This window comes from Monomorium pharaonis, chromosome 1 (assembly GCF_013373865.1).
Source record: "Monomorium pharaonis isolate MP-MQ-018 chromosome 1, ASM1337386v2, whole genome shotgun sequence".
Taxonomy (NCBI): domain Eukaryota; kingdom Metazoa; phylum Arthropoda; class Insecta; order Hymenoptera; family Formicidae; genus Monomorium; species Monomorium pharaonis.
In genome coordinates, this window is record NC_050467.1 from 37260436 (window position 1) to 37283862 (window position 23427).

The following is a 23427-nucleotide window of genomic DNA, read 5'->3' on the forward strand; positions in this document are numbered from 1 at the left end:
TTGAGGGCTTATTTCCGGAGACGTCGAGTCCGCCGTTCCTCCCCGCCGAGCTTCGTGTCTTTGCCGGTGAGTCTCACGACGTGTCATCCGCGATCGTGATATCACGTGAATTCATCGCGCACGATCCCTTTAACGGCCGGATATCTTTTTCATATGGCATACGTTTAGAAATAACGTTTAACGGCCGCGTTAAATCGTATTCTCCACCGTTGAATACGACTCACCAGCCGTTCGCGCTTAAAGAATGTCACAGAGAACGTCACGGTGAACGTATACGTCATCCTGCTTCTTTGTTATTTTGCCGTTCCTCGTTTGTTTTCGATTCAATCTTCTTTCTTCTTTCCCATCTATGCGTTTTTTTACTCGGCTTTCAACCTCTGTCAAATCTCTGTTCGGGTTCCGTGCAAGTTTTTCAACAATAGAAATCTACGCGAACAAACACGTGCTGCGCTATGCGGCCGCGTGTACGTGACACGCAAGGGGTGCGATTAAGGAGGGTAGTTTTCCCTGTAAACTAAGTAGCATCGCCCGAATCGTACGAGGGGTCAGCTTGAGGTGCACTAAGAAGGGATTATCCGAACCGGCATTCGGTAATTGCTACTAGCAATTTACCGGGGTAAATCCCCATTAACCACGCCGACGAACCGAGCGGACAGTCATGTTCCTCCGTGCTGCGTGAGACACGTCTCCGTGCGTGTAAGATGGATTTGCCTGCACGAGATTGACGGCGCCACTATTTCGACTCAAGTTTGAAAAGAACTTAATGGTATTACTTTAAAGCATAATATTACGGACGCGTCAAATATTTTGTTGACAAAAATGCACTTTACGAAACGTGTGATTTTTGAAAATTAATCACACATTTTTTTTTTTTTGTTTGTTTGTTAAATACCAAATGCGAAACTTAATTGTTATAAGAGTTTATACGATAAAACTTGAAAAATGGAGTGTGTCTATAGCTTGATTACTAGAATATGCAAGTATTTAATAATCTTTTTAAAATATAATTTGATGTAACAATAGGTAAGAATAAACGTCAGAGACATTTTTGATCGAAATGTGCATTCTGATCTTTCGATACGATCATTCTACTCGAGCGGCAGCTGGCTTATTGAACCGAGATGGAGAGTCTCCCTGAAACACTTTTGCACAGGAGACTAATACGATAGGTAACGTGACGTTAAGTCGAAATCGCGCTGGGCCGTATCTTCTACGACGCTTCGGTCGTAACTGCTCCTCAGAAATGTGAAGGTATCGGAGTTAGGTAGGCCGTCAGATTACGATCCATTCCCCAATTCCCATTTGTCCCTCGGTGAGAAACGTAGCTACGCGAAGAAGATCGCGGCGGGACGGAGGGATAGCGGCTGGGGCTCTGAGTCTCTGCATCTGGGGAAATGTGCCGAGATTACGGATCCAATTCCAATAAAGTTTAGCACGTGAGCCGACTGACAGCGGGCCAATTATTATTTAACCGGCGCACCTTGTTCCACCCTTGCGCCTGAAGTTGGAGAGGACACTTTGGGTATTCGCGAACATCTTCTGGGACGTGCCGCGAAAGAAAGTGTCTTTCAACGGCCTCGATTTATATCTTTCGGTTCGCCGAGATGGAAATCTTCATCGCCGTCGTCGAGACGAAATATCGTAGCGAGTTCTGGGGAGGACCGGTCGGTCTTGATGCAATTAAAACGTAATTTTATTTGATGCTGGAACTTTTCGCGGGCCTTTGGCACGAAGTTCCCGGATAAAATTGATATACTCTTCGTTAAAGTGAACATAATTAATCCTCGACGGGTAATTATTTCCAAAGTTCGTTAAGGTTAGCTCATACGTCGGCGGAATGTTCTTTTGATCATCTCTCTGGTAATAGCAGCAAAGAGTCGGGTGGGTTTTTAATCTTCTCTCTTATAATAGCAACGTGAACCTTTAATTTGATCGATTTTTTTCGTTACAACATTTTGTTACACGTACGATGTTTTTCTAAGCGCAGTCTACATGGAAGAAAAATAAACTATGTGATTAATTTTTTATATAACTGTTAAAATTTAATTTTTTATTAAGTAAAATTGTGAAAAGACTGCAATTGAAGACTTTATCTAGAGGATTGATGCTTTTTAACAGATCTGATTTTTTTGCTTACGAATTTTACGATATTAATCATTTCTGACGTTATTTTTTTTTTTTTTTCATACGCGTTTTTTATTAGTTAATCTATGGTTGTGATCAGCAATTAATGTTATGTCTTTGAATAATATAAAAGCGGAGGTACTCTCTAATACGTAACGACAAAAAAGGCTTAGTTAAAAACACATCCACGGGTTTGCGGTTTCACGAATGACATTAAACATTCACCGCTTCCTGCTCCTGAAATTGCGAGTCTACCTAATCTCTTGGAACAGAATCTCTCTCTGAGACGGAAATCAAGCAAGTAGAATCATCCGATCCCTCGCCCTGTGATCTCTTCTTCTGCATTCTCTGTCTCTCTCTCTCTCTCTCTCTCTCTCTCTCTCTCTTCCTACCCCTTTGTAATCGCGAGAAGTGCATCATCTATTTGTAATGAACCTCTTGAGGCCGAGCATTAGGTTAGTCGAGGGTAAACGCAAATATCTTGCGTTTTTCTTTCAGATGTCATGTCGCGTTGATGTTAGTCGGTGTACTCCTGCATGAGAAAACTAAGATCGATTTCTCGAGGTGTCATATTTCTCGGGAATTTTACATAATGAACTGCAGCATAATATTTCTCATAGTACATTACGGACGCATGCATTAGAAACGGAGAGCGCATTGCGGGAAATGTTACGGGGCAGCGCCTATAATCCGGTAGTTTTCTTTTTTACGTATTTTGACAGCTACGTTAATACGATGTGCGGTGCGACGGAATCGTTTCCGCATTCGCAAAAGCGTGCTGTGGAAACGTTATTCTTGTGACATGCTAATTCGACGGGCTCGCCAGTTTGGCAGTATTTAATGTTGCTTTGTCGCGACGGCAAACGCGTGCATTAAAATTGTACCGCTCGAAATTTAACTGCGAGCGTTAAATGACGCGAGTTTCTGCAAGAAATTATTTATTAATGATTATAATTTATTAATAGCTGAGTCTGCTCGGCTCTAGTTCTTTGCGTTATGACACCGGAAGAGTATAGCTTATAAGTATTTTTTTTTTAATGTAGATAAACCGCGAGAAATTTTAATAGATATATTATGAAAAGGGCTGACCCTAATAAAAATATTTCACTTGTCCAAATGGCGATCGATTTCTTGTTCGGGAGATAAAGACGCACATTGGGAAAGCGTAAACGGCGAGCGAGTGAAAAGGAGGAAAACCTGCAAAACACGCGACACCCGGCGACGTGTATCGATTGGGCCGTGGAGTTAGCTCCCTGTTGCACGAAGACCAAATGACGGCATATTATTCCCCACTTACCCCCCGTTACGTCGGTAAAGAATACGGGAACACGACGTGAAATCGCTCGCGTGCGGCATGAATCATCATTCATTTCGTGTTACCAGTGACGTCGGGAAGGGGGGTGGGGGGTACGTGTCGGTGCCGTGCACCTGCAGAAATGCACGCGGGTATGCGTGAGTTCACGCGAACGCCGCAACGACGCCAGGGTAGTGGACGCCGCCGCCGGGCTTTTATCTCTCCAGAATCGGTTTACATGACCGGCATCTGATAAGTCAAGCCCAGGCACAGTGGGATACCCCTTATTTACTCCCTTTACGCTACCCCTCGTCCAACTTGCGTTTGTATACCTTCCGTACGTATACGTTTGTCGAGACATTGAAGCGACGAGTATGTGAGACGACGTCACGTGGATTATTATCGCGGCCATCTTCGAAATTCCATGATTCAAGATATATCGGAATTTTATTGTTTATTTTTCCCATGTTAATCGTGCTATATATTAATAAATCGTACTTTTTAAGCATAATTATTTATGCATAGTTAATCGACAATAACACAATTGCAGTTTCAATATGTAAGATAGTTATTGTACAATGATATTTGTACACAGAGAGACAGATTTCTTTAAATTTATTAAACCGTTTTGTTTGACTATTCCAAAGCATATATTTCTTTGTTTCTAATAAATTTTATTAAATCTAAAAAAATCTGTTCAAAATTTATTAAAATTAAAGAAATACATACTTTAGAATAGTCGAACAAAACTGTTTATTAAATCTAAAGAAATTTTCCTTTCTATGTAGAATGTACATATGCGTGTTGAGTGAATAGTAAAACTAAAATCTAATTTACAATCTGACTAAAAAAAAAAAAAATAAAAAAAAACAACGCGTACTGCTATAAAAAAAATTGTATCACTAATTGATCGAGCTTACAAAATTTAAGAGTAAGAACTGCACGTCTAAATGCATCGCAAGAAATCCTGAGAGCCTGTCTTGTGCGAAAAACGGTGTAATTCTATAACTGAAGTTTTTATAGTGCGTTTCGAGTGAGATGCTGCGAGTCAAAGATCACGTAGCACGCTGACGACGTCAATTAAGTCGATTCATGGAGACAGTCTTCTTCTCGCCACCGCCTTTCCCGCTCGTAGAGTCATCCAACCGCTTCAGACTTGATGGACTCAAAAGGATCGTCGTCGCAGAACGATCGTCACGATGGGGAATGGCCAGTTTCCTCCCAGACACGTCTCTCCAACTTTCTCCGTTCCGTAGATGGATCGCGTCGACGCGTCTAAAAAGACCCCGTGGTTGACATTCGTTTCTTTTATCGCGCGGTACATTATGAAGCGAAGAAAGGAAGACGGCCGCGAGGCAGGAGAAAACGAGGGAAGGCCGTGGACGACGAGGGGACGACGCTCGCGAATTTCTGGCCTCGGTGCCAAGGCCGATCTCAACTCCGGGTCTACAGGTCGGCGGGGTATGCTTTACATGGAGCACAATGCAGTGGGCGTCGTTATGGCCGAGTAGCGTCATAAAGACTGGCGTCTCACTCGCCGCGTACAAAGCGCGCTATTTTGCTACCCTTCCCGACCCCCCCCCCCCCGGCAGCCCTGACTTTTTCTTCCGTCCGCCCTGTTCGCGAGTTCTCTCTCAGTTTCCCGGAACCGTCGTCCTTTGCTCGCTCGCTCTACCGCTTGTCTCTTTCTCCTCTTCTTTTCTCGCTTTGTCGGCAATGGACGGCCTCCGAGCGCCCGCTCGCGTCGTCAGCACACTTCTCCGGATTCTCTGCCTCTTTAGCTTACTTCGGACGTTTCCACGTTTCGTTCTGGCGTCACGCTCTGCCTCCTCTCGCGCGAACAAAGGTGCGAGATTTATTTAAATCTGTTTTCCGTTTTTCTCACTTAGTTCTCGATTTTGGAATTTCGTAAAAAATGTTTATGTTTAAATTGTCTTTTACATATAATATATAAACTGACAGGTAATTGCAGAGTGGATGCACTTAATTTTATTTTATCTTTATTTTTCCTTTTATAGCATCGAGCTTTTACGTTTGTAGAAAATTAATAGATATAGCATTATATTTCTAAATAACTTGTTTAATGAAATATTAATTAGTGAAATTGTGTGCGTCGCGAAATCGTATTTTCTGCTCCTTTTTTTATTCACGCTAAATAATCTGACGATGTGTCGCGGATGCTCGGAGCGATCGATCCCCTGTAAATCTTCCACTCGCGACAAATCACTCCGTTAGCAAGTGGGGATCCATTAATCGCGTTCCCGTTTGCTCTACTGCCGGGTAAAAGCTTCGCCTCGCCGACCATTGGAAGCACAGAGAGAGGAAAAACCGGGGAGTGGGAGATGTGGCAATCGCCAGCCATACACTCCCTGGCTCGCTGCTTTTATGGGCCTAATATAAAGAAACGACCGTGGTCAACTATCTGCCAACGGCTAGGCAACGTTTCATGAACTCCGGCGCGATAACATAACATAATCTCCTCTTTCCGTACAATCTTCGATCCTTCCCCTGACGACGCTTCACCGCTTCTCTCAACATTGTCGGATATTGTTAAGTTTCTTCACAACTTCTTTCAACGCTTCATTCCATTTCCCAATTATTTCAGTTCCCGCTATCGTTACGTCTCTTCGCCGTACTCTCAAAAATTAGCTTTGCGTTGCAAATTGACCCGTTGTTATTATTCAGCGTGAGTAAAAACAAATCTTACATATTTCCGTGCATATGCATTCCGTGTTATGAGAACGTTGCTGAATTTATCACGTATACGCTTGGATCCGCGTCTTTCGCATCGCGTACTATCGTGCATGCATCGTACATGCATCGTACATGCATTTCTGCGCAAGTTCTCGCGGGACTTTCTTTCACGTTTGTTTCGCACGAATGAGGGCAATTGTTTTGTGCATGGTGCATCATCAGAACGCCTTGCTTGCGTTGTTTCTTCTTCGAAGAAACGCGCGTGAAGTTTACGAGAGAGATTTGTCTTGTCGCTGCCGTCCCTCCCCTCTTTCTCCTTCTCCGTTTTCATATCCGAAACGTTTTCTCTCCACCATCCGCGAGATTAGATGCTGTACGTAGTAAATTACGAATAATACAATTACATCGTGCAATTATGATAATTGCGACCCGTCGCGTCGTCGGCTAATTGCACAATTCTCCCCCGATGCAACGCGCGAATGACAGAGCAAGTAATTTTCCACCATCCGCACCTCATTTTGCCTTCTCTCGAACTCTTTGGGAGGTGCGAGCGCGAAATTCGGAATATAACGCCACTGACGAACGAGGCCATTGCAGGTGCGTCACGATCCAATCAACACCCTTTCATATACGAGACAGCAGCCACGCTACGCGAACTTGTGAAATATGATATTCGAGTCTCTGTATAGAGTTTTGCGGCTGTACAAGATTTTTCCTTAAAAACAGAAACTAAAAAAAATATATATATAAAAATATCTCTCAATCCCCCTCTTAAAATCGATTCCGCATTTAATCGATTTGACTGAATAAGTAAAAACGTAGTATTTTTATTCGTTCAGTAAAGAGGACATCGTTTAAAAATACGATTCTAGTGAGCCCCGAGGGAAGGAAATAACGCTAAGAAACGACGCTTGACGTAAAGACCAGACGTCTGAAGCGTCGTCTGGTGCAGCGACATGTTAGACGGTGCACATTGGCTTATACACGTGCAGCCGCATGGATGTGTACATATGCATGCATGCATTTATGCCGACAAGCGAGTCAGAGGTTTTTGAGCTTTGCGGATGCAGCCATCTCCCCTCCCTCCCCCGTTGTCCCCCACTAGACAGGAGAGCGTCTAGTGTCAAGTGGCAAAGCGGAATGAAGGGACTCGACGGGCACTGCGGCGGCGGGTAAAAGGGTGGTGCAAGGCCGAGGGCGGTGATTGTCGTCGGAAGGATGGCACAGAACCCTGCGGAAGGGTGGCTTAGGAAGCGAAGGTGAGAAAGGAGGAAGGTGACGAGGAGGGTGATGGGGAGAAGGCAACGGCAGGAGAGGGGGCGGAGAAGTCGAAGGGAGGAGTAACGACGCCTTGTCGCATGCAGAATCGCGGCTCGATAATCGTGATAGAACGGCGCCATTACCGCGCCGCGCAAAACGTCGTCGTCGTCGTTGTCGTCATCGTCGTCTCATTCGAATATTTCCTTCCGCGTTCACTTCTTCGCTTTGCCGTCTTCCTCTTCTCCTTTCTTCCTACCTTTCTTTCTTTCCTTTTCTCCGTCTCTTTCCTTTTTTTTTTTTTTTAACGACACATTGAAATCACTTTGAGACGTCGGCCGACTTCGCGACGTGCCGCGCGAGCGCCCGTCTGCGCCCTTTTAACGCCACTCCCGGCCCGGAAGTGACAACCTCGATGACGGGTTTATGGCAACGCTCGGCTCTCTCGACCGAGAGCCCCAGTCCCGGACCGCTTTTAAAGCGTCGATCTTAATAAATGACAGAGGCGCGCGAGGAAAATCAAAGTGGAAGTTCCGCGACGACCCGTGGACCTTTACCGGCGATTTCTCTTCGTTGCAGCGAATTGACGTTGCGCGTGATGTACAAACTTGGACGGTCTCCAGTCCCCGCGCGACGCTAATGACCGGCGAAACGGCTGATCTGTCGAACGAGAATTGGTCAGCAAAGTTTTGCAGGAAAAAGAAAAATATCGACAAAATTATGCGCACGGGGAGAAAGATCAAGGCCTGCTCTCGATTCTGGCCCGTCGCTGTAAGTGTTAGAACGCTCGGTGATCGGAATATCGAGATCAGTGAGAGAAATCCTTTTTCCGGCTACAGTAGCCGTAAGATTGAGAGAGGGACACACGAGTTCTCTCCGGATGAAAGCGTATCTCCCGCCGTCTCTTTTCACGTTAATAGTATGCATTTATTCGGAGACGCGGAATTAGAGCAGGGATTGCGTCCGCAGGCGGAAGTGGGCGCGCTCGCCGTTTGAAAATCGCTGGGCAAGGCGCTTTTGAATTATTCAATCTCGCGGCGATGGAAAAGCGTCACCTTCCGCTACGGTCCCGGCGGCGGCCTCCCTCCATCCGCTGTGCCGTCTCAACGGTTCTCCTCTCGTGGAAACGATAAACCTAATATTCTCGTGCCTAGGCTCCGACGGTTGGCACCGCTTTTAACTTTAACTCCTTTAACCTTCGATCTTCTCCCACTCTCAGCCGGCGAGCCAAATTTTACCGACATTATTTCCGCTTTTATACGCTCGAAATGCCGCTGAGAATATCAGTAGCTACGAGCGTATAATCTCACGATAAAAACGTTAATGCAGGAGATAAATAATATTGGGATTCTATATTTTGTGACACGGTTCCGATTTGGACTGAAAGAATTAAGATAATTGTGTCGACAAAAATATTTAACACGTTCTCACAGACATTTGAGAAATAAGTTAAGACGCGAACATCTTTAAACGTGAAATTAGGCATTATGTAACGTGCATTAAATTTCCCAAACGGCGACGTATCGCGATTGCGAATTTACGCATCGACACTCCGCGTTACTCCTCGTGCGAAAATAATCGACACGATTCCGGTAGCGGCGAGTGAAACTCTCTTCGCGCAATTCCGCCCATAATTTCCGCACTAATTCTTCCGCATGTGGAAACCGCGCGCGGTGCCTGTAGCATACTACAAGTAACCACGACCTGCAGCGCGTGGTCAAAAGCCGGTCAGATTCAATTACGAGGCAGTTTAATAATTCGCCGCAAGCCGAGTCACGTACCGTGCCGAGACAAGAGTCGCCCCTTCCTCCGATTCGCCAAAGTTACGAACTTGTTTTTGAGCTTGCCACTCGCATCGCTGCCGCAACTCTGCATCCCCTTTTACCCCCTGCCACGTCGTCGTCCCGCGGACGATACGCCGTGCGCGTTTGCGGAAATTCAAGCCAAAATTTCCCATTTTCTACAGGCTCCGCGTGATTACTTGAGCAAATGTGCATTAAAACAAAATTTACTTCTTTAATATGCACTCTCGCATTTTTAATCATAATCCGCAAACGGAGAATTAACCGACGGTATATGATACTGTATTTTTTTTTTTACAACTTTCTTCTCTTACAAGTATATGTTTTTCCAACCTATCACATTGTTCTTTCCGTTTCGTCTATTCGCAAAACATCGGTATTCCTAGGCACGCTAATAAACTCTATTCAACTCAACTCCAATATCGGCAGTAGATTAACTAACTCTGTTTCGGATATTTGGATCGGACGAGCGCATACAGTACTGGACATATATTTCCGTCGACGTGAGTTTCGTGCGAGAACATATCGTTCTCGGAAGCCCGCCGAATTGAATGCGCTCGCGACGAGAGCCGTCGCGACGTGCGCGAGATAGTACCGTAGTCGCGAATGCGTCACGTACTCTTTACATGTCGCGCGCGACGAGTATTCCGAAACTCGCCCTTATCCGGTAGGATATCTCGTCGTTAGAATCGGCGTATTTACGTATTTTCCCTCGGCGGACAAGAACGGATTCAACTCCTGGCAGCGGAGCGTCGAACGTAAATCCTGCATTGAGAGAAAGAAAGGGAGAAGGGGAGAAGGGGGTGCGATAAAAAGTTATGAGCCACGGAACAGATAACATTGATACGTCGGTGAGTACGTGCTTACGAATTTTTTGCGGATCACCAAAACGCGTATCTGTAACGGCAGATTTCTATTCTCCCTTTCAGCGTCTCTTTCTCTCTCTCTCTCTCTCTCTCTCTCTCTCTCTCTCTCTCTCCCTTGCTCTCCCGCGTTTTCCCCTCTTCATCGTAATAATGCAGTTGTCGAGTTTTTGCTGCGCCTGTCGTCGCGCCCTTTGGAAAATGCACGACGCCGCCTCTCTCGGTGTGAGTGCGTCGCGCGCGGCAAAGGGAATATCAACGGATCCCATCTATGCGTGAAAAATGACAGCGATATATCATAGGCACGATCATTAATCATCGGCGCTTCGCGAGTTTCGGTGTCGTCGCGACGGCGAGGAGGTCCTTCGGCGTCTGCCTACCCCGGCGAAATCCGTTTTGCCACTGGTCGAAACCCATCGTTCCGCGCAACGAAATGGAGAAGCGTGAAACGCTATATTCCGATCTCCCTGGAAACACCGACGGCGATCGAAATAGATAGGAATAGATGGAGATGTTTATTTAAAGCAACGGGATTTATGGCGACCTCACTCGATTTCCGAAATAATGTTGTCGTTTTGCGACCCGAGCATCCCCTTTTTATCGCCTTAATTTCATCGAATGTGATATTTTATGACGGTTAATAGGTATATTCTCGCGAAAGTTGAAAACGTACAGAACGATTAAAACAATACTCTAAACAGTGGTTGAAATACAAATGAAATCTCTCCCGCCCTGATAAATTAAACAAAACACCGTGAATGGCGCGTCGTTTAGCGCGAATTTGTTCAGTTTAATTAATTCCGGAGATATGCGAAACAGCTCTACTGCAATCCTCCCGCGACACTATATACTGGCAGCAGTTAGCTGTCGCTGTTTGCAGTTGTGTCAACAGGATTCATATCTGAGCACATTACGATTCACCACATGTGGAAACGGATTACGAACAGTGCGTGTGCGCGCGCGCGCGCGCGCGTTATCCATTTTTTTTTTTTTATATCGAATAACGGGGCGATAGAGAACCGGCTGAAAGAGAACAATACGTGGCATCGTAGTGGCGATACGTTTAGATATCCACGAAAAAACACGGAATTGACAGAGAAGGAGAGAGCGATGCGAACGACTGCGAACGAGGGAGAAAGTGGAGAGTTTGCGTCGACGGCTTTATCCTATTGTGTCGTTACGTTCGTTAATGACAACGTTTTTTGCACCGCGCGCGTCGACGCTCGCTCGCTCGCTAGCTCGCTCGCACGCGTGCATACTCGCGTCTCGAAATCGCGTGAAACGCGTCGACCGCACGCACGCACGCATACACGGGCCCACGCGCGCTCAGGCAGGCGCGTTGATGTCATTATAAACGAGCGAGCGAGTGGATCCGCACTCAATTTGTTTGATATCCTCGCCACGTATAATCGACAAACTCTTTCGCGCATCCCCCGTCTACCTAGGGCTACAACCACCGTGGCACGACACGCCACTTTGTCATCGTAATACGTCCTACCGGGACCCTCCGAGAAAAGGCCGGCTCTGTAAAAAGTGCGCGTCGTCTTCGGCGTGGGAGTTTCTCGACAGGGATCTATCGAGGATGTGCTCCGCGCACGACCGGACTCGAAGCCTGGTGAACGAGGCTTAAGCGCCATCAGGGGGTAACGATCGCCACTTAAATATCATGATTCGTCGTTTTCACCCTACCCGTAGGTGTATGATCTCTTCCTACGCGGCTGTCGTTTAACGACATTACTGCGTGTAAAGCGCGGAACTGAATTGAAGTGGGTGTGAGAAATCCGTTAGAAGATGACACGCGCGGGTCATGACAATCGTCATTTTTCGAAAATTCTTTAACTGGAAACAGGATAATTCGCATCTTGCGGCTTCTTCTACATGTAATTATGTTAAAGTATTTAATATTGTGTTTAATGTGTTTAATATGTGGGGGGAAAATTAATAAAATCGAGTCTGATCTCAGGATTTCTCGTTCTCATTCCTTGCGTCTAGTGTGTTGCATTACAACTGTTTCTTTATTTTCACAATTATTCTGATTATTATCTATGAATATATTTTATTTTTATATAATATAAATGTTGAATAACAGATTCTATCCTTCGCAAAAGCAGATTTTATACTAAATTTAGCGTCTACGTATTCATTCACTTCGGAATGAATTTTTTTTCTTTTTTAAAAAATCTTTTTAATGAACGTCGAAAACTTTGGTGAAGAATAATTGAATCCACCATTGAAGAAGTTTTTCGATGAAGAATGCAAACGACAAGGTTGCGGAAGCGGGCGTTATTACTTTTAGCCTTTCTACCCGATAGATTGGTGTTCCAGAACTTGCCACCGCTCTCAAACGACGGGATGAACGGTATAACGGAAATAGATCGAAAGACACTCGGTGGCAGGAGGTAGGAGCAAGTTCTGGTTTTGATAGTTATGATTGCGACAGTGGCACGCCTCTCTTCTAGTTGGAGTTGCCGCCTGCTGAGTACCATCCGTTTCCTATGGTAGTCTACAAACAGCTCTGTGCTTCTGTTACAAGCTTAATCTATTAAAGGTCCTTTATCAACACAAGGAACACTCTCAAATTTGCTCCTTTCGATTTGCTAATGGTCTTCCTGATATCGCAAAAATACATCGAAAACTCAAAATTCAAATTATTTATAGCCACCTGGTGACAAACGATAATGGAGTATTTTTTTGCTGTTAGAAACGGAAACCTCATAAACTTTCGCTCGATTTTGACGGAAAAAAAAACAAATTTTAAAAGAACTCTCTTTCTTTGTCTTTTAACCGCAGTCGTTACATAACTCATTTAAATCAACTCGCTTCTCCTTCGAGCTTCTCTTTTCTCGCGTGTTCTCTCATCGACTTCAACGGATAATAATGTAGTCGAATGACGCGCCGATGTTTTTAGGCGCGAGTTACTGCTGCTTCCGCGGCCGCCTGATTTACATTTATTGCGCCGTTTACATAATGGCGCCGCTACATCTTCCGTTATTTTAACTAATTATACTCCCATTTGGATAAAATACGAGCGCCGGACATTTGAATGTTTCTGCATGAAGTTGAGGGATTCGGCCGCTGGTTAATTTTTGTAGTGCCACGCAACCGATAATTTATTTGTCGTTTGTGTAACTGCAATTATCATTATGCAACTGCAAACAGTATAATGCAATATTTATATTTATATATATTTATATAGCACACGAGAAAACGGAAGACAATCCAGTGATTTTTTTAAATTCATCTTTTCACTATTATGTCCGATCAACGTGAGCGCATTTGCGCTCAGATCCCATAACATCATTACGAGGATAAATCAATCTCCCGTGCCGGCTATTCAAGTGCGCGGCCCGCGAAATTAATCATTTTTCTCGCAATTGGATCGTCGACCGATCGATAGGGTCGTTATACGTAGTAAAGTCAATTTCGTGGCGATCGCATAAATTGTCCATCGTTATGGAGTCCGGTGAACTCGCGCGGGCAGATTTCACCTGGGAACTCGCACGGTGCGCCAACACCGTGGACGATAATTCTCGCGGGCCATAGCCAATTGCGATTAGGTCAAGAGAGCGAAGGAAGGAGACTTCCTCCCGACGGAGACTTTGGGGCTGCGTAATCAGAACTACGGGAATGATCTTATTCCAAGTGGAAAGCCGCAGCTTCCTACAGCGAACACGGAGAACCGCCGCGCGCCGTCTGAGTACGTACCCGCTGGCTCAGCAGGTCTATGGTTAATTGACCCCGTTTGTTACGATTACGCGAGCGATACATCCTTTTTATCGTCATTCTCCGTTCGAAACGACCGTTGTCCTCTTTACTGGTTCGCGTTCGCGTGCTCGCAGCCAGTCTTTTATATTTCCCCGGGCAAATTTCTGCTTAATGTCCGATAAAGAAAGATCGGTAGCAGGACTGTGCCTCCGCTAGATTATCTCGACCCATTGCGGACGATGTATCTGTATATATGTATATGTGTGTGCGTGTGCGCGCGCGCGTGTGTGTGTGTAATATTGAGAATAAATACGAATATGTGCGGAGAGTATAGTAAAGTTTCTCCCGGTCGGTTGATCGTGAACTTTTTTTCATCAGGATATTGGCGTAAGTAATTTTACAATTCAATGAATTTATTATAATTTGTATATGTGATTATAATAATCGCAGTTGCAGTAGAAATTAATGAATATCTTACAAGCATTTGTCTTATTATATGATTAATCGGAAATTATAAAGAAAACTAGTAATTTAGAGACGTTCGTCATGACGTCGCTTTTGAGAAATGTATAATCGTGAAATGACTACTATGTCATAACGACAAGTTTCATACGTCTCATTCGTTGCGCAATTTACTTCATGATTCCTCTCTTTTTCACGCGAAGTAAGCCAATAGCGCGACGATACGTCATTCCAAGTGCCGTCATTATTTACCAGATCGCGGTCGATTTTTTTTAACCGAGTGTCAACGCCGCGTCGAACAAAAGGCGACGCTGATGTTGGTGGAGCACGATGCCGACGAGGGTAGAGCTAAAATTCGGTGCTGCAGAGCGGCAAAGCGGCGGCTCGAAACGCGTCGAATTTCCTCTTTCAATTTCGCAGGTACTATTCAATTTCCCGGCTCCGCGGGTTAAGAAACGTTTGGATATTTTTCTCCTTTTTTTTGCCGCTCGCTTTTTTTCTCTCTCTCTCTCTATATATATATATATATATATAACCCCATGATTGCTGCCCGCAATCCTGCTCTCTCTCTCTCTCCCTCTGGTGCTCGAGGCAAAAGTGGCCGGGCTGACCCGAAGCGAGGAGAAATGGTCTTGCCACGAGTAACGTAGTTAAGCGAACGCGTGGCCAATGAGCCGTTTTGTCCCCGACCCCTCATGGCTTATTTTTCATTCTTTCTCCGGACGAACGGCGCACCCTTCGTTCTCCGGCACCGTCTTTGTTTCTCCTTCCGTCTCTTCGTCGTCGTTCCGTGGTCGTTGTTCTTCGTCTTCACCGAACTTCCTGTCTTCGTACTCAAGCCCGATTACCGACGGGATTTCCCTCTCTACGATTTTCTTAGATTAAGTGGAGAGCTTTCGAGAGATTCTCGGTCGACAGCGAGCTGTCAGATACGCCAAAGGACAACGTCACTTGAATCTCTCTCTTCTCTGCGGGGATATTTATTTTTTACAACTGCAGGAAAAAAACACGACAAATCTTTAATCGCTTATTTATTAATGTCGTTATAAAAAGATTGCTTTATACATATGTAGGTATGTAGAATACAGTTTTGAAATCAGTTGAGGTGCCACTGTCGGTGTTTTCGTCTCAAACAGATCACCCTCTCACGGCGCGCTCGGGCGCTAATTGATTAAGATTTCTTCGCGGAGACCGGAATGGAAGCTGGGTGCACTAATGAAATTAACGCTCGTCTACCTGGCCGCGATCGATACAGGCCTTTAATCAGTCCCTTCGGCCCGTCCTTCAACTCCTCTCGTCGGTTTTCCGGCGGATCGACGTTTGCAGTGCACCGAAGCCGAAAAGTTCTTTTCCGTTGGTACGCGCCAGAAGAACCTTTTCAGACGGCAGGGGCGCGACGTTCTGTAAAGTAAAGTAAATAATGATTAGGGCGATTTGTATTTTTACGTCGTGCCTGATTTCTGTTGGGTAAATATTGCGAGTTTTCTTAAGACCGTACTTCTGTTCCCTGCCGCTACTCTTTACACGGCCCGATTCGCTCACCCTTGGCATCGGCTTTTACGAGAAAGTGCGTATCTTTACGGGATAGACGTCTACCGAGGGAATCGTGATTTCTATGTAACAGTTTATAACGTTTCTGTGTGTAGTTGCTATTCCGTACCCTTCTCGTAGCATCTCTAATGCGATTTAAGATTACTGGCATTCACCATGCAACGAAGATCAATATACTTATTTGTAGTTAAAGTAAATCTGATTACTTAACTGTTTGTAAATGTCTGAAGCTTATTTGCCGTAACAATAAGACGAGACAGATTCGTTTTTAAAGAGATTATGTAGTACGAAGGTATACTCTGCGATTTCAAGGAAATTCTCTCGGTGAGCCAATCAGCGATGTCAATGAAGTTCCCGTACAAAATACGTGAAACGTTTCGCGATATCAGAACAAAAGTCACCATGTACGTTTCAAATCTAGTCATTCGACATGCATTCGGACGGAAAATAAAAGGGAGAACACGTTTATCGAGCCCACTCTCGGACGGCATTGTGCAATATCGCGAACCGATAGGCGTCAGTGCGTTTTTTTTATAATCGAACGATTTCGGCTTACGCGTTTGTAAAATCGCCGATGAAACGATCTATAGGCGCGATACTTCAACGTCGTTGAAGTGGAAACAGTTGTAGCACGTCGAGTAGCCACGTTTCCGTATACCACGATGAAACCAATGGAACGGGGGCGGATACGCTTCGGTCGTTTGCATTTTCCCGTGTTCATACTCTGTCACGGCTTATACGGGGAGGGGAGGGGGAGCAGGGGGGGGGGGAGAGGAGAAAAAAAATGTTTGTGCAGCGCAGAACCATCCGCGACAAATCCACTTGATGCGCGGGTGGTATGTCTCTTTCCGCCGACTGCATAATTACGTTCTCATTATTTTACTCGATTCGAAGCGTAAGTTTCTAACTTCATCTCGGTCTTCAAATCACAATTTTCCCGCTGTTATTGCATTCGTCGTTTTTGCCAAGCGATGATATCTCGAAATTTATTTTCCTGCCTCCATCGAGCGGTCCGTTGATAGATTTTCTTCTCATTATAACTCATTAAAATTTCATTCACGAACGAAGAACGGCATTCGCACGACGCGGTGCCCATTTGCTGCTCCGTTGTATTTCGTACCCGGTACGCGAACCTCCTCCTTCATCCAAAGTTCCCGAGCGGAATCGCGTGGCGGCGGCGCGAACTTCTCCCGGCTACAAATTAGGTGCTAAATGGCGCGAAACGGTTCGTTGCAGTACTGCAGGAGGATATTGCCGCGATGTATCGCATTACCGGGACGCGATTCTACTTGGAGCACGGTCGTATCGTTGGCAACGACGGCAATGCCCGCCACCACCACCACCACCACCGCCGCCGCCGTCGCCATCGCCGTCTCGGGGGGCGCCGAGAAGAAGAAGAAGGAGAAGAAGCGTCGGAGCGAAGGGATGCTGCTGGAAATCCAGGATCGCAGAATTACGAACGCTCGTCGGCCGAGTTTCGTCGTCGGCGCGTTAACGGCTAACTCGAAGCTACGTTAAATTAAACAGAGGGGAGATAAGTTTAGACGTGTCGCTAACTTTACTTCTCTCGAATCCTCTTCCTCCCCTCCTCGGTATCGTGTTCTCTCCTTCTTGCGCCGTTACAATCCAGTAACGCTTTCACGAGCAAACCCCGATTACTCCTGCTGTTCGGTGGACGCCGCCATGCTGTCTGGCCGGGACCCGCCTCTGTCAGCAGAAATTAATTTTACAATCGCTCCGCCGTTCAAAGAGAAAAAAATGGCACATGATATTCGAAGAACGAGAGACTATTTTTTTTTGAAACTGTCAAACGTGCGCGCGGTTACAGTTTCATGTTGGAGAAAGCTACGTTTTTTCGAATATTTATTTTCCGACGAAATTCACATAGAATAGGCTACAGTCATGTAACATCATTAAATGCGGATTGCGTTTGCCTTTTTGACGCTATCAAATATGCTCCGAGTCGTTTCGCATATGGAGATTATTCAAGATTATTGAAAATTCTCGAATATATCCGGGGGTAAAAGTTTAGGTGTAGATATTCACCGACGCTTACGGGGCTTACGCGACATTCTACGCGGGGGAGTACCAGACAGTCGGGGAAGATCGCAATGCAAAGGGGAGGGAGTAATCGGAGGCAGGGAAGAGAGACCCCGTATTTTATCTAAATGATGTCAAAGGGGAACCGCCGCGTTTGGAGTCGGGTCGCGGCCTTCAGCATCCACCAGCCTCTTTCTCTATCTTCATCGTCTCGCTCTTTATGCCGTCTGCTCCCCAGCTCCTCGTATTCGCCCGTCGTGTGCGCGACCTTTGCACTTACCCTCTCGCTCCATCGGACGGAACGAGCGGAGAGAACGTCGCTTCAAACTCGCGTACCCGTACGAGTAGGTCCCTCTGCGAGTATTATTCCGCACTCTACTCGCGCTTCTTCTGTCGCGTAATGCCCTCACCGCGATGCGCCCTTACATTTAAGGGTGAAAACGTCGATACGGTTTTGTTTCTCCACTGGCTTCTTTCTACATAAACTCTCCGTTTCTCTTCGCCTCGACCTTTTGTTCTCTCCTGTACCCGTCGCGCGACGTCGATTACAAGAGTCGAAGGAGGAAACGCAGCACCGGTATTTCATGTGCATTAGTAAGAGGATAAGGTGTGCGAGTCTCGAGAAGGCATCGCTAATGGAGATGCGATGTAGGTGTCCCGTAAAATTTTATAACTATAACTTCCATATTTTCTCTTCGACTCTCGCTCTCTTTTTTTCTCTCTTATTTTCTCTTTTTTTATCTCATTTCTTCTTTCATTTTAAGCATTAGTTAACCGCGCTTTTTATATAAGTACTTCTATTTAATTTAAATGCAAGAAACTAATATTTTATTTTATTTTGTTTGAATTTTAGTATTTATTTAAAAATATGTAACATGTATAGATATTGAATTTATTTAAATTTTGTACACAATTTAATTTAATTGTTTTGAACATAAAGATGAATAAATCAATGTTAGTCTGCAGTGCAGATTTGTGGCTGCACAATAAGAATTTTTATGTAAATTCTTACAATCTGTAGTTTGTAGATGGTAAAAATTTACACAACGATTATTGGACACCGATATTAATCAGATTACTGCAGACCGATATTAGCTTTCTCATTTTTAAATTTGACATTTCTATCAATTCTAATTTCGCTTATTATTGTCGAATCGTTTCGTGTACTTCATGTACTTTCCATATTGGTAAGTTATTTAAAAAGTCACCGTGCGAGATCCGCCATCTGCATTCGCTCTTCATGTATTATGTTCGTCCTGAATAATAACTGAACTTATAAAACCAGAGCGGGAGCGTGTTGTCTCAAGGGGGAACGGAAGGGGCAACCTTAATCAGACGAGTACACGCGACGGCTTTCAGCCGACTCGTCAATTTAGTCGTAATGCAGTTACTATGCGTATTCGACCGTTTATTTGTTTGTTTGTTTGTTCGTTAAATACGCCACTTAGCTGTCAAGTCAAGCGCGGTTAACTGTTTGTTTTACTTTCAAGCACTCGCGATGATTATTCATTGCTGCCTTTATGCAGCGCTCTCCTCTTCACGGCGTACCCTGGCAAAGAATAATGACGGGGTCCCCTATTGACTGCACCATCCGCGTCCTTGTCGTTCCTCTTCTCGCGAAGAATAAACTGCGAAAAGGACTCCCTCTTTCTCGTACATACACTCTGTTATGCTCTATTTTCAACTCGAATATTTGTCTCTTTTCCGCCTTGCTTCCTGCTTCAGCTATTTGACTTGGCAATGCTATTTCTTAGCCAGTATTCCTACGACATTATGTCAGTAGAACAGTATAACAATGATAAGATCGAACAAAAAATGTTATCATGTTTTTTCACGAGAACTACGGAATATGTCAATTGCATTTTTTACTAAACTGACTTATATTTCAAGAGAACTGTATAGAAGTAGTATTTTATGTTCCTAGTAACGTGCATACATGTTTCATGTTACTTTCGTGACTTGCTTAATGTTTTATACACACACCACAGGCGGAATATATATATATATTAATATGTATGTGTGTATTTCACTGTTTTTCCCAAGACGGTTGAGTATCGCACGCCATGTGACAGCGTAAATTAGCAAATGATAAAGTTAATCTGTCTCTGTCATTATGGGGACCATATTGTGAGAGATTGCTTTGAACGACAGCAGTTTATTATGTAGCCAGCGCTTTCAGTAACCGTTCTCAGGTAAGAGCCACGTACCTCCATTGCCGCGGTTTAATTTTGGAAACAAGGCAGAGCTTTTCGGCGCGAGATCGAGCGAGAAGCATGGCGAGACGTTACTGATGGCGGCGGTAATGAGGAGAAATGTTTGCGCTCTGCTACCCTAAAACCTGAAAGGGTTCTCCTGTAGGGCAGACGGTCTACTGTGCGAGAATCTCGATTCTGGGAGGGACCGTATCTTTTCCTCACGTACGGACCGTAGCGATTCATCGTCACGGACGGCACCTCCACCTTTCTTGAGTGAACGATACGGATAATCCCTATGGGTCTTTCTCTCTCTCGAAATGAAACCGAGCCCAGTACGATTCTATGCATTCGAGCGCATCTGGAGACTGAATCGGTAGCGGTACGTGATAATCCCGCTTGCTTTGTTCGTTTGACGATCGATTGACGAAGACTAGCAGAGCGCACGCATAGCCTTCCAGGCAGGTGATCTGCCCAATAGTGTGAACGCTGCCTCTCTCTGAGAACCATCGTTGCGTACCATCGAGCACGCGATTGTATAACATGTAATATGCAACATGTTATATGCAGCAAATCTGATATCTCTCTGCCTCGCTATTTATTCATGTTTGCATTTCCTTTGTTGCAGGTGGTGAGTAGACAAGAACCTCGTACGTACTTGATAATACTCCGACGACATTCAACGAGCATGGGGATTCTATGAGATCAAAGGTATTTACGTCTTTACATTAGAAATCAGTACCAAAGATGAATTGTCTCTATTAGAAGCTAAATTAAGAAAGAAAAATTTTCTTTCCGAGCGTTACCCTTGAACATAAAGAAAGATTGAGCTTCGCGTTGCCGGTAGCGTTAATTTCTCGCGAATTTTTCGCCCCTTCGTCTTTCGGTGCGTCTAATTAATGCTTAGCAATATTTTTTGAGTTGAGATCGCGCAAATGAACAGTTGACGAATCACGGAAGGTTTAGGATATTTTTTTACATTACTATATATTGCTTGACAGAATTTCGAATATATCGATCTATTGTAACAATTAATGTCTAAGGGGTCATTTGTCTTGCGAGCAGCGTGTACAACGGACTTGTCGATAATAATCTCCGGGAGCACGATCGATTACGGTACAGATTACTCAGGTGCCCGTTACATTGATCAAAGCGGGATTCGCATTGGGATACTCTAATTGGCACGTGTGCGCTTTGCCAGGAATTTGATTTGCTTTCCGTTTGCTGGGGATCCACAGATTGACCTCGCCGATATTGTGATCTGCGTACTTTAGCGAGCATCAAAGAAACAAGCAAACCTAAATCGAAATACTTTCCCCTTTCCTTTTTCTCCTCCCCTCTTTGCCTCTCTTTCTCCTTGTCGTTCATACGAATATTTACATAAGAGGTTATTGCATTTGGAATATTATTCTATTTCCAAGTTACCGGTAACATAAACGCGCAAAAAAACAATTAAATTTCTGCAAGATTAAATATCACGAATATTTTATAAACTTCTATATGCAATTCAATCGGGATTACAATTAAATAGTTTGAAAATAGATCTGAGCGTTTCGAACAGTCACGCAAATTCAATTTACTTGGACTTAAAATTCTCCTCATGGTATTTATATTTAATTGCATCGTATGATTTGTTGAAGATTTAAACAAAAACTGGTATACAGTAAAACATAGAAACTATTATCGTTGACGCGTCGTCGTAGACTAATTTATACATAATGCAAAGATTATCGAAGATTTTAAGCTGGCACTTCGAAAAGAGGTGAAAGGAAAAAAAAGGATCGATAATCACGGGCAAATTGGCTGCTGTCTCGCGATCTCTTAGTCGAGGACCTGTCGACTTCATCGCAGCGGCGACGCGTCACAGCGGTTCGACGAGAGAGAGAGAGAGAGATAAGCCATCAGTGTCAGTTTCAGAGATCCGAAAGCGTTCGCTCGACAGTTACGTTAAAACGGGTTGATATCCATCGCCCTACACGGTCGAATGTCCTGCCAGGACTTTGTGATGCCCATCACGGGAGAGTCATACACGTCAGCAGCATGCCTGGCGCGGCACCGCGCATCGTAGATAACTCATATCCATCTATATTAATTCCCGGCGGTGCATGCGCGCCCTCGAAAATTAAATGGCGTCCTTAGGTCCCGGGTGGACTGCGATTCATATCGATCTAGGATATCCGACCGCTATCTGGGTAACAGCCTACTGTTTATGTACCGTCCTCGTTCAGCGTTGCTCCCGTGAGTCCTGCCTTGGAAGGCTTGCTCCGACAGACGTAATTTCAACGTAATTGAATATTACTCTCCACGTCACCGGACACGATTGTAATCTGAATTTAAATAGTTGTTCGGTAACGCGCGACGGGACCGCGAGTAGATTTGTTTCGTTGCGTATCTCACGCAATATTTTTCAATTAGCATCTTGTCAAATGGCGCTTGCTGCTATCAATTCGCACGTATCATCGAGCGTACGATATAACGAAGGAGCGGCCTTTTCCGTTGAATCCACGGTCGAAAATGTCCCTGTGGTACGGTCGAGTCGCCATAAGTCTTCATTACGTGCACGTGTATCATTGCGTGTCCCATAATTTACTTGTACTTTGTTTTGCATGGTTGTAGGGCACTCGTTACCGATCGCCGTGCATAAATCTGCCTGCACTTCGGTACACCGCAACCAGTGAACGGGATTGAATATTTTTTTTACATGTCGGTGATAATAGAGATTTGACGGGAACATGAAAAATGGAAATATGATGAAGGCTGCCGCTAACGATAAAAATAGAGAACTTTCTTGCCAGATAAAGGGAACACGAGCTGCCGAGCTTTCTCGGCATAATTTTTAAAATGTCGCGTTTCGAAAGGTCGTTAAAGTTTAAGATACGAGAGACTCGCATTGAAAATTTGCACGCGAGTGAAATTATAAAATATGTCTCGTAAAGTTTCCATTGAATTTCAAGTGCGCGTTCGTTTAACGCGCGTTTGTCCCGTATTTCCTTGCCATGCATATTTGTAGAATGTAATATTTACACCTAGTGAAATTTTCTGTCGAGTGCGCAATAAATTTCCGCTCACTTCACTCGCGTTGTACTCTTCCCCCCCCCCCCTTCCCCCGAGAGAGAGAGAGAGAGAGAGAGAGAGAGAGAGAGAGAGAGAGAGAGAGAGAGAGAGAGAGAGAGAGAGAGAGAGAGAAACGGGGCCTGTGTGAGGAGTAATCAAACAGTCGCGTGACTTTATTTGCCGGCTGCTCAGTTTTTATCATCCATAAAAGCAGTTACGAGTCTGGAATTTTTGATCGAAGTCCTCGGGCAAATGACGGAGAAGGAGGAGGAGGAGGAGGAGAGAGAAAGAGAGAGAGAGGGGGGGGGGGTTCTGCCCCCGTTGTTACTTTAACCCCGACTGATTGTCGGTAGTACCCTTACAGCGAGGCTCGGCCATCTTTCCCGATA

At 44.8% G+C, this 23427-nt stretch overlaps 1 protein-coding gene across 7 annotated transcripts in view; it reads left to right on the forward strand.

Moving 5' to 3' along the window:
- Positions 1-23427, forward strand: part of LOC105833132 (semaphorin-2A) — a 325878-nt gene that overhangs the window by 110295 nt on the left and 192156 nt on the right. For 3 of the 7 annotated variants that reach the window (XM_012674605.3, XM_036283134.1, XM_036283130.1), the window contains exon 2: positions 20613-20695. The exons of the other annotated variants lie outside the window; for them this stretch is intronic. In XM_012674605.3, coding sequence (XP_012530059.2) covers positions 20684-20695 — 12 coding nt within the window. In that variant the 5' untranslated portion in view covers positions 20613-20683. The remainder of the gene's footprint in view (positions 1-20612; positions 20696-23427) is intronic. 7 annotated transcript variants of the gene reach the window in all.